Source organism: Didymosphaeria variabile, assembly GCF_027946475.1.
Source record: "Didymosphaeria variabile strain IMI 356815 chromosome Unknown scaffold_4, whole genome shotgun sequence".
NCBI classification, from domain to species: Eukaryota; Fungi; Ascomycota; class Dothideomycetes; order Pleosporales; family Didymosphaeriaceae; genus Didymosphaeria; species Didymosphaeria variabile.
The window spans coordinates 722,351-733,679 of NW_026611623.1; the positions used below are offsets into that span (position 1 = coordinate 722,351).

At 52.5% G+C, this 11,329-nt stretch overlaps 5 protein-coding genes across 5 annotated transcripts; 2 read left to right on the forward strand and 3 right to left on the reverse strand.

The window, feature by feature from the left end:
* Positions 1-45: 45 nt before the first annotated feature.
* On the forward strand, positions 46-1,648 carry N0V89_005129 (uncharacterized protein; the record flags this gene model as incomplete). Its single annotated transcript, XM_056213907.1, has 4 exons — positions 46-272; positions 333-600; positions 652-783; positions 836-1,648. 4 exons carry the CDS (start codon positions 46-48, stop codon positions 1,646-1,648), a joined length of 1,440 nt encoding a protein of 479 aa, XP_056071174.1.
* Positions 1,649-2,952: 1,304 nt separating this feature from the next.
* Positions 2,953-6,179, reverse strand: N0V89_005130 (uncharacterized protein; the record flags this gene model as incomplete). The annotated part of the gene is made up of 4 exons (XM_056213908.1): positions 2,953-3,963; positions 4,049-4,575; positions 4,734-5,732; positions 5,780-6,179. 4 exons carry the CDS (start codon positions 6,177-6,179, stop codon positions 2,953-2,955), a joined length of 2,937 nt encoding a protein of 978 aa, XP_056071175.1.
* Positions 6,180-7,005: 826 nt separating this feature from the next.
* Positions 7,006-7,731, forward strand: N0V89_005131 (uncharacterized protein; the record flags this gene model as incomplete). Its single annotated transcript, XM_056213909.1, has 1 exon — positions 7,006-7,731. The coding sequence occupies one exon, from the start codon at positions 7,006-7,008 to the stop codon at positions 7,729-7,731; it is 726 nt and encodes a 241-aa protein (XP_056071176.1).
* A 364-nt stretch (positions 7,732-8,095) lies between these two features.
* Positions 8,096-8,650, reverse strand: N0V89_005132 (uncharacterized protein; the record flags this gene model as incomplete). Its single annotated transcript, XM_056213910.1, has 2 exons — positions 8,096-8,354; positions 8,571-8,650. The coding sequence occupies 2 exons, from the start codon at positions 8,648-8,650 to the stop codon at positions 8,096-8,098; spliced, it is 339 nt and encodes a 112-aa protein (XP_056071177.1).
* Positions 8,651-10,739: 2,089 nt separating this feature from the next.
* On the reverse strand, positions 10,740-11,078 carry N0V89_005133 (uncharacterized protein; the record flags this gene model as incomplete). The annotated part of the gene is made up of 1 exon (XM_056213911.1): positions 10,740-11,078. The coding sequence occupies one exon, from the start codon at positions 11,076-11,078 to the stop codon at positions 10,740-10,742; it is 339 nt and encodes a 112-aa protein (XP_056071178.1).
* Positions 11,079-11,329: the final 251 nt, after the last annotated feature.

The following is an 11,329-nucleotide window of genomic DNA, read 5'->3' on the forward strand; positions in this document are numbered from 1 at the left end:
GGTACGTCGCTGCGTCAGTTTGCTCCCCATTTGAAATCCTTCAAGATGAAGTACTCCATGAAGTGCTCTCTTGCGCTACCCGTACTCACATATCTGTCTCTGACAGCATCAGCTTTGCCTACGAGACCACCAAAAGCACCTGTCTGCATCATCGGCGGAGGACCGGCAGGATTGACAGCGGCTGCGAGGCTAGATGCAAAGGGCATTGAGTCCGTGGTGTTCGAAAAACAAGCTGCTGTCGGCGGCAAGTGCCAATCATACTACGACGATGAGTGAGTGTTACACACGACGTTGAAGCGAAGCGCCTTAGACGCGGCTGACCACCCTCCTAGAGGAATATTCCACCCGCTTGGCGCAGCCTTCTTTTCGAACGCGAGCTATCCCGAGACCCTGAAAGTCATCAACGAGTCCGGCGTGTCCATCGAAGAATTCGCGCTTGCAGGTGCACGAGAACAATTCCGCTTCAACATCACAACCGGCGCGACAGATCCTTATCCGGCGTTGTCCACACAAGCTTTGCAACTCGTAGCCGCTGAGGTACCGCGATACGTTCAGCTTTGGAATCGCGACTTTGCACCCATCAGCGCTACAAACTACAAGGTATGTGGAAGAGTGTCCGCATCGATAGCAGGAAAGCTAACTCTGGAATAGAAAGGTGTACCTGACAGTCTAACCGTTTCTGGGGAGGAATGGTTCAAGACGAACAACTTCACTATCCTTCCTCAGCTGCTCGTTAACCCTATCGCCCTCTATGGATATGGAGATATCAGAGTTGTGCCGGCAGTAAGCATACCTCAAAGAATCAAAGCTAGGCACAGTCCACTGACCTTCGCAGTTGTACATCATGCAGTACTTTACGCCCGACATACTGACCGGATTCCTCGGTCAGCATAACGTATACTACACCGATTTCCACAAGATCTGGGTCGAGTGGTTGAAGAAGAAGGGTTGCAAGGCAAAGATAAATCTTTCGCATGAGGTTCGCTGCATTGATCGATCCGGGAAGAACCCTGTCGTCAAGTACACTGCACCCAAGCCTTACAGCAACTTCTATCGATGGGGCAAACAAGAATGCGATTCGCTGATCTTCGCGTTTCCGCCTTCGATCGCAAACCTAGAAAGAGTGGGCCTGGACCTGACTGAAGAAGAACAGGATGTGTTCTCTGAAGTCGTCACTCACAACTACTACTCCTCTGCAGTGGAGTTCGAGCTTCCCTTTGGCGTATCGTATATCGCCAACAGCTCCAACTCCAGTGTCCCTCCGCCAAATGATATGGAGCCGGTAGCCGTGCTGCGTCTGAGCGCTGCTTCCAACGTCTCGACATCCTGGTCCTGGGGTAAAGATAACGAGTACGAGTCGGAGTCTGCCGCTCGCGACATTTTGAAGACAACTCTCTCGAAGATCAACAAAGATCCAAGGAACATGACAGCGAAAGCTGAACCTTTAGACTCTGATGAGATCAAGATGTTCAAGAAATGGGATTACTTCCCTCACTTCGGCAGTAAGGCGCTCAGAAATGGAGCGTACGGGTACCTCAACAGGCTGCAAGGGTGCAACAAGAGCTTCTGGGCCAGTGGGCTCGGTGGCATGGAGATTGTCGAATGGGCTATTCGAGCAGGCCAAGACGTTGTCGACACGTACTACTAGCGCATGTCGCTTTGCATTACAAACAAAAAGAGATGGAAACAAAACACATATGGGCTGGGTATCTGCATTACTTCTTCGCGGCTGAATACCCTGGTCACAACATGAGGAGGAAGCCATATTGGGCTGGGAATGCGGTTCACGAATTTCGTTTTGAAGCATTGCGCTAATGACCTTCTGTATAGATAGATGACACCTTGGATGATTGCGTCTTCGATGAGCGTAGCATCATGATCACGTCCGTTTACGACTAGCATGGGCTGGATATACGGTTATGATGACGACGCCCCCCACCGGCGATTTTAATGATAATGGATTGTAGTATAGTATAGTGTAGATAGCTAAGACATGTAGATGTCGGAGATCTCGTTCATTGGATCAATGACGAATCACTTCGCTTTCTACTTTTAGACGGCCGTTTCTCCCTCCTTGAGATCTGCAACCTCGGAGCCAGCGATTCGCAATGTTTCCAAACAAGCCTTGCCTTCGTTCGCTATTGCCGCCCAATGCATAACAGTGGCGATGCAGGCTTGAATCAATATTTGCCATGACGCCATTTGTACAAACCCAATTAAGACTGGGGATACCTTACAAGACTGCGGATCGACCTCGGATCGACCGGCGACGATGCGCTGGCATAGATGGGCGAGTAGGATTCCACAGCCACGGCTACGCCGCTTGCGCCACAGGGACGCCACAGTCGCGGTGAGGGTTGACATGGGGTGGGTGGGGACTCGGACAGTGCGAAAGATGTTGCGGGGTTAAAGGCGCTAGGAGGCGAGGCGGGGTGGAATGGATGGATGGATGGATGGGTTAGGGATCTCCGAGAGGAGTTATCAGGGAAGTGTTCGGTGGGATGCTTTGAACGAGTTGAGTTGGGTGAGGTGATTGATGTCTGGGAGGTGAAGGTGAAGGTGAAGGTGAGTTGCGCTGTGGCCGACAAAAAGATGGACTTTGCGGCGTTGACTCCTCGCAAAATGAATACCGAGTGTTAAGGTAGGGTCGAACTATGTGTGTGTAAGGGTGGCGTGGAGGAACTTGCAGTATAGTACGTGTTGAGAGCTGCGAGCTGATGCTGCGTGGCCGTCTCTCGGGCTGGCGCGAGACACTCGTGGAGCCGATTCGTTGTCAGTGTCGTGCGCTGTGGTTGTGTGTACGGTGTGAAATTTATAGTCCGTGGTGGAGGGAGACAGTTGACACGGTTTCCCAAGGCTGAAAGATCTCATGTGCCATACAAACGACCTAAGTGTACCAACTAGACATCCGCAGTATCATCCTCGTGAGCATTGCATTGAGACAGCCCCCATCTAGCCCTGCCACTTGATCCTCTTTTCGCGGAACATACTCACCATGCCAATAGGCAGCAATCCCGGGTCCACGACATTCAAGCCCCCAAACCTCTCACACATCTCCGGCCCGTACATCTGCGCAACCCACTTCCAGTACGGTTCCATGGCAGCCCAGTACGCCGTGATGCCCTTCAGGTTGCTCTGCCCATTCAACTGCGACGTCGCGTCCTGAATCTGCGTGCTGACATCGATGGACTCTTCCTGCGGGCGCCTCATCAAGCTGCCATACGTGCGCATGATATCCGCCTTTGCAGTCGGCGCATACTCCTCGCGGTACCTAACGTATTCCTCGAAGGAGAAGAACTCGTCCGCACCCGTGGCAGGCTTAAACTCAGGCTCCACCTGGCCCTTGCGATTCTTCCCCACGTCGCCGCGGTCGAAAGCCGTCTTCGCCTCGGCGTAGTCCTTGCGCTCTTTCTTCTCGAACTCGTCGAGGAAGTCGTAGGGGTTCTCCTTAACGGACTCGCGGATCTGGAGGAGGCCTACGAAGGGGGACTTGAGGTCCAAACCGCCCAGTTCAACGGGGAAGAAGAGAAAACCCTCGGGGATGTCCTCCACCTGGAAGCGCTCTTCAATCGTCTGCTTGAGGAACTGGACGACGTTCCCGCCGTCGAAGATCTTCTCTTGGATGCGGCGGTGCGTGGCGAGCATTCTGTCTACGTGCTCGCGGCCGAAGCAGTTGGCGGGCTTGCCGAAGTTGGAGCTGAAGAAGGTGGCGGCGTAGGTGTTCCATGCTTGGATCCAGTCGATGACGCTCTTGGACTTGCCTTGTAGCTGCGTGCGGAGCTCCTCGATGTGGCCCTCGACCATTTTCTCGTCGATCTCGAAGCGGCCGGTGAAGCCGTCGAGGTAGAGGAAGCCCCAGCGGATTTCTCCGGCTGGGAGGCGTCCGTCCATGTCTACGTCGGTGGATTGGTGTTTGGATTTGTCGGCGAAGATGTGGACGCTGCCGGTCTTGACATCGTCAATCTGGTGAAATTAGTGAACCTGAGATAACGATGGAGTGTGGCGCCATTGCCACGGGCTTCATTTGAGGTGAGTTGATGGAACATACCTCGACATTCATAGCAGCGGTGAATTGCTTTACACAATCCCAAGCCTTTGCGCACTTCTCATAGTCCTTTGACCAAAACCAGATGTCGTCGTAGAGGCGATACATCATCTCGCCACCAGTTTCCAGGTTAACAGAGAGATCAAGGCACGCAAGCACGACCTCGCCAAACACGTCGCTCAGCGCATGCGACCCGGGAGTACCGCGGCGACGCAGGCGCGGAGACGAAGACGTATCGTCCGCGAACTTCAGTGGAGCTTGGAGAAAGGTCTTGAAGAAAGAGCACCACTTATCACCGACTCCGAAGAACTTGAGCACTTTAAGGATAGTCTCATGCGGTAAAAGAGGGTTCCACGACTCGAAGGTAGAACGGAAGCATGTCAACTCCCCGTGCAGGCGAGTGTTCAGAACAATCTCGGTGGCCACGGTGTGAACAAGCTTCTGTTTCGCGGCCATCGGGTTCTTTGGTTCATCGGTGTCGTCGTCTTCATCAGAATAGTCCTCACAGTCCATGTCTACTTCTTCTTCGCCTAGACGGGGCTCAAGTCAGTGCAAGTCAACATCGGGTAAGACTGTAAAGGCTACCGCGTAACCGAAGACGGTTGATAAGCGGCCATAAGTCAAGACCTCCACTTACTAACATATCGCATTGCTGATTGCGCGGGACGTGCCCTGCCAATGGACTTACGAGCTGTTTGTTTAGTGCGACCGGTGGTGAACTGCTGCTGCATAGATTGCTGCGCCGCCGCAGGTCGGTGCATTGCAAGTGGTTGCATCGCCGCAGGTTGGTGCATTGCAAATCGTTGCGCCGCCATAGGTTGCTGCGCGTAGCCTCCGTATTCAGCTTCCTCCTCTCCCTCTTCCGTCTCCACGCTTTGACGCTCGTAGTCGAGCAGCTGGTGAGCGAAGTAGGTTTTCCGGTGGCCGATAGCCCGATTCTTCTGAAGATTGGGGTAAGCCTGGGTGCCATCGCTGCCGAGGTAGTATTCACGGCGGAGGCGGTCACCCTTCGGGACGGTGATTTGGTTCGTCTCCCAAGCCTCCTTGCGGAAATCCTTGAATGCATTCTTGAAGAAGACGGACCATTTTACGCCAATGTAATGCAGGAAGATAGCCTGCAAGAGATCTTCGTGCATTTGGATACTGTAGCCGCCATTGACATTTCGTCGTTCCTCGAGCGGGACGTGGTCGCCCCACGACCATCGCCCCAGGACAGCCATGCGCATGTTGAGCACATCTGCGATCTCGTGCAAGATGACATCGTTGCTCAAGAAGTCTTTGAGGACCTCGCGCTTTTCGTTAGATAGGAGGTCAGAAGCCTGCAGGCCCTGAACAACCCATCTCAGCTTCTGGACATTGAACTGCTGGGAGCCGCTGAGACTGTTTTCGAAGGCAGTAACCTTGCGACGCAGCTCTTCTAAGGCAGTTCGTACTTCAGAGTCTGCTTCCTTGCCCTCCTCGTCTGTCTTGCTTTCTTCTTCTACAGAGAAGAGGCGTTTAAGGTAGTCGTTCAGCCCTTCTTCGTTTACATTAGCAGGCTCGAAGACCACTTTCTCCCACTTGGCGCGGGCTTCAAGTTTCTTCGCTCCGGGCAGCTCTTCGAAACTGTCGCCCGACTTGGGGTCGTCTTCACTAAGAGCAGATTGCTCTGAAGACAGCCACTCGGTGACGATCCGTCCGTACAGATCTGTAGGCGGGTGAGACATGCGTCGAGCTACCGGGGGATAGACTTACCTGCGTATTGGTACTTGGCCGATTGGATGGAAAGATACCGAAGAAGCATATTCTGCCAATTCTCGAGGACCTTGGGCGAGACAGACGGATCATATCGGGCCTGTTCCAGAAACTGATCGAGGTTCTTCAAGTCTGTTTCAAGGCGCTTATTGCCAGTCGAGCCTACCACAACGCGGCCGCTCTTGCCATCTTTTGACGACTCTGTAACAACGCTAAGGCATGACTTGATGCCATCAGCCAGGATAAAGACTCTCTCCAGACGGTCGTCAAAATGGGAGGTCTTGTCCAGCAGCTGCTTGTATTGCTTCTCGAAAGCAAGGCGCTGTCCAGCAAGCTCCTCCAACTTGGTGGTGGTGATGTCTTGCAAGGTCTGGGAAAATACGCTGCCAGAAGAGGCCATGGTGTTAGAGGTTATCGGAGAAAGATATGATCAGATGGTGGAAAAGGGGGGCCTAAACATAGGTCGAGGTGAACCAAAGTGGAGCGGAGTAAGTGAAACTCGGTGCCTCTTATAGCTTGTAGTTGCGTCCAAGATACGAAGTGATGCAGCGGAGATGCAACTGGAAATGAGTCATACGGTGAGGGACTTCCAGGGGTAGAAGGGGAAGATGCGGTAGGTAGAGAAGATTGGTTGTCTGTCTGAAAGCACATATATGCCGCAATCAGGCAACAGCCTGTGTAAGCCTTGGCGGGCGGCCTCGCACAGCTTCCAATACTGGGGGAGGACCGAACATGTGTTGCATGCATCGATGCAGCACGGCGTTCCCCATCTTGATATCGCCAAGACCGGTAAGGCTTGTTCTCGTTGATGACTTCTTCCGCAAGCTTGCTGTGTAGGCTCCTGGTTAGTGAGCTAGGTATATGGTAAGATAGAACTACTATGAGGGGCTGCGTAGCAATTCTTGTGGGTGAGTGACACTGGTAGTACCTGTGCTGTCGGGTGAGAACGTTGTCTCCTCCTCTTGCTAGTTACGTCATCAGGCTCGAAGTGGAAGGTATTAGTACGAATACCGTTAGCCTGTGTACACCTATCGCGAAAATGTGGTGTTGATGCTTGCTTGCCAAACGTGCCGCAGAGCTCTACATCAGGCCATTATTATCGGTGCTCTCAGATTTGATGCAGAGGCCTCTCACTGTTTTCACGTTGTTGCCGGCCTCCCAAACGTGGACCATACAATAGCTTTGCACCCCTCCCTCCTACGCCAAGTCCGCACATAAACACGACAATGGCTGCAAGCACACTTCAAACCAAATCCATCAGTTCTGAAAAGTTCGTTGAAAGCTGCGGTGCTATCCTATTTGACCTATCAGATCTCACCGACATCAAAACATGCCTGATACAACACAAAGACTCTGGGGAATGGCACTTCGCCAAAGGCCGCCGCAACCAGGGTGAAGCCCGCAAAGATGCAGCAGTTCGCGAGGTCATGGAAGAAACCGGATTTCGCTGTCGCTTGTTGCCACTCACCATGCCGACTAGAGCCACGCCGGTTGACGCTCACGCAGATGTACTTGACAAGGCTCAAGTGTGCGAGAACCTTACAGAGCCTTTCATGTGCCATATACGCACGCTGAAGAACGGAAAGGGCACCAAGATGATCTGGTGGTTCGTTGCAGCCCTGGAAGGGGATGAGGATATGGGAAAGCTACCAGGAGAAGTCAAATATCTACCTTCTTTCCTGTCGTGGCGGGATGCGCTCAAGTCACTCACTTTTCAAAACGACCGAGAGCTGCTGCAGAAAGCCCTGTCGCTGCTGCAGATGACATATTCACGGATCGAACCTTTAGATATGGAACTCAAGCAGTCAAAGCGGATCCCAGGAAACTCGAGCAGCCCCGGTCAGACCGCAACCATCTCGAAGAAGGCTGCGCGGAGGGCTGCAAAAGATGCAAAAGCGGTAAAAAGACAGAGGCTGAAGAAGGAGCACGATCAGAAAATCTCAGAATCATGAATCATGGGACACGGAAGTTGGCTAGCATTCTTCCAACTCAAACGCCTGATCTACAACAGTGTCGCACCGTGGCGGGACAATCTGCATGGACGAAACGAGCAGCGGCCCCTCTGCATCCGACGTTCAACCCCGCACCCGCGAGCACGTCTCCAGGCAGCAATGCTCGTAAATAGCCCTCTCTTTCTTAATAATCGTCCCTAGCCAACCACTTCTTCGACGCCTCATATACCTTAGGAAACGCCGGATCCAGCGCCAAATACCTCTGAAAAATTCCCCCATCCAAAAGCTCCATAAACTTGAGCATCGTCACAAGAATGACGTCCGCATACGAAACTACGTCCTGTCAGCCATCTCTCAACACATTTCACTCACAATCAAAACTCACCCGTCTCCCCAAAAGAACGGCCCCCTTCTCCCTAAGCAAATCCCCAACATCCTTCGCAATAGGCTTCATCTCCTCCCATGCCTCCTCCTTTGCCTCGGCTTCTAGCTGCGGCAGGGGCTTGCCGAAGCTCTCCTCGCGCGTGAGGTTGAAGTACTCCGCTGAGACTTCACTCAGCAGGTTCTTCGGGACTTTGGGGAGGAGGTGGAAGATGATGGGTTTGACCAGGGCATGTTGCGCACTTTTTCGACGATGGGGTGGTCAGGTGGAGGGATGGGGAGGGTATTGTTTCTCGAGGGTGTTGGCGATTTTCCAGCTGTCCATTGCGTAGGTGCCGTCGGCGTAGCGGATGGCGGGGCTGGTGTAGTCTGTGAAGTAGCCGGGGTCATTGGGGTCGTTTGGGGGAGGCCGCTGGGTGGGTTAGTTGTTTGTGGGGGTAAGATGGTGAGGTGCGTACAGGGCTTTGAGCGTGGGGACTAAATCCGGGTACTCGACCCATTGTGTCTTGTAGTCGATGCCCTTGATGTTCAAGACCATGCGTACTGGAAATGTCAGCGGCTGGAGGATATACAGCACGTGTGCGGTTACTTCTCCATGGATTGAATGACCATCCTTTGACGGGAGGCTTGGTCGGGAGGTCGTAGAAGATAATCTGCTCAGACATGATCGTAGAAATGACGGATTTAGATAATTGCAACTGTTACACGGAAATGTGAGGTTCTACGGGAATATCGAATGGATATACCTAAGTACCTGAGCCTGGGCATTTGTCATCACGACGCTCCACGCCCTAACACTGCTCGAGCGTAACCGAATGCAGTAGGAGTGGGTCTTTCTTACCAACGGCCGCCAACACCACTATCACACAGCACATGTGCGGTGAAGACAATTATCCAATAGGAGATAACTCGCAATAACGATGCCTTGGCTAGCTAGCGTCAAACAGGCCTCCTCCGCTCGTGCAACACCAGCGCCCAATCTCGTACGTGTGCCTCGAGCCCACTCTCCCAGCGGACGATTTCCGGAATGCGAGCTGTCTTGGGCTTACTGAACAGATATTGTAAGCTTCAGTTGTTGCAGATGTGGCCTTGGAGATTGTGGAGATCTGGGCCTTTTTATCACTTGTGCATGCTCGGCAGACTTCTTCCCGTGCTCGTTCTGTCGACAAACAACTGCGGCCTATTTGCCGGCCTGTCTACGACGTTTCAAGCTGATCTTCAGCAGCTGCGGTGGAAATTGGGCTCTGTGTTCGTGGTCGGCGAGGTTGGATATACATGTAACCGATTATAGATGCATCGGATCGGTGCTTGAATTGATGTCCGAGGCCGACGTTACCCCACAGCGTAGTCGAGCGTGCTATTCACTGTGAAGGCGAGGCTTACCGACAGCCACTATTTCTGGTCGCTGATGGAGAAAGGATGTTGTGGTCGGAAGATCAAGGATAGGAGCGAATGGACGCTCTACCTGGTCGGCACTGCATCAGTTCTCAGAGAAAAGCATACATTACATGCTCGCTGCTTCAACGCAGCAGAAGGCTAATCATACTTGAAGACACAAAAGCTAACAAATGCCGAGAGGTAACTAATAATGCAATGCTCGCTCAGCTCCATCGTAAACACGGTGCTATACAATGGTTGATGAAAGTGAGATTCCGAAACCGCCGGCCCCTTCACCCAATGCTCATCACCAAATGACTACACGATAAAGAATCCGGAATACCACGAACATCAATTCCACGTCGCAGACCTAGATCGCATCGGAAGATCTAATCCTCCATCTCGCCGTGGTTTGTGGCAAACATCCGTGCGCACCCCAGGTAACCATCAAGGTACTGAGTCCACCCGCCATCGCGCACAAAAACATTTCACCACTCAATATACCCCTCTTCGTCTCACGGAATCGCGTCTATCCTCCAACAGGCTATCGAAATCAAGTCAAAATGTCCCACGACAACGTCTGGTACTCGCGCCCGCGCACATACGGCAAAGGCTCGCGAAGCTGGTAAGCTCTCCCAGAAAGCTGAATTTTGTTCAGCTTCGTGTAGAATGTGCCAGTGCTGAAACCAAGGTGTAGTGTCGTCACCGGCGAGAGGAAGCATGCTGGGTTGATCCGCAAATATGGCCTCAACATGAGCCGACAGGCGTTCCGAGAGAAGGCAGCAGATATCGGATTCGTCAAGGTACGCAGTATGTTACGCGCTCGCATGATACTCGCTGACCAGATGCAGTACCGCTGAGCGTTGGAACCGGAGTGGCATGCGCTAGAAATGCCGGAAGTACTGGCTTTAAAAAATCAAGAAGCTCGACCGTAGTGATTCAGAATTGAAATGCAAGATACATCCTCGTCCGTTCAGAGCTTTGACGTGACGGTTCTTTTGTCCCCAATTGAGATGTCCAGGCTAGATATAACTCTTTGCTGCCACTGCCGGATGCTGAACGCTATCAGTTGGCGACGAGCTGGTAGCTCCCATGGATTGAGTGAGGTCTCCTCGAGTTTCATTGAATGGTTACCCCATACGCTGAGAATTGCCATTGTCGTCGACCAAGTCCGGGTTCTCCGCGAGATACTTCATGACGAAATTCCCCTCTGGTGGGATCCCGATAACAGGCAATTCGTCCCCAAACACTTAGACTCTATACGACCGAAGGGGAAAGCGGTGTCTTGTACGGGACAGCGCCTCGTGCGTCTTCTCGTCACCTTCGGCCTTAAGGTACATCCATTGGATACCGTAATTGTTATCTTCGTATTTCTCGGCGATCTTCCCAACCCAAACCTCGGCGTCCTGCTGATCCGGCTTGCCATAAATGAGGACATATTTCCCGATGCTGTAATCCTTTCTATCTGGTAACTGCTCCCACCATTCTTCGTTCTTTGCTACATACTTTTCCCCAAACCTATTGAAGTCTTTGCTGTGGTCCTGCGAGTTGTAGCCCTCTTGGAAAAGGAACTTCATGCACCCACCCATACTTTACAAAAATTTCCTCACTTTTTCCGATGGGCCGAAAAGGCATCAACACTATGAAACGTCCACTTGCCCCCTCAATGATCTCATATTCGGCATTCGCTTCCTTCCCACCGTTGGCATGGCAGACACAGTACAAGAAGTTGCCCGGGTCGGCCCCCTGTACGGACTTATCTGCTATATGCGCTAGCCGAAAGCAAGCATTCCAAGGTTCCAAGGGTCACGAACTTCCTTGCCTTTCGCGATTGCAAAAT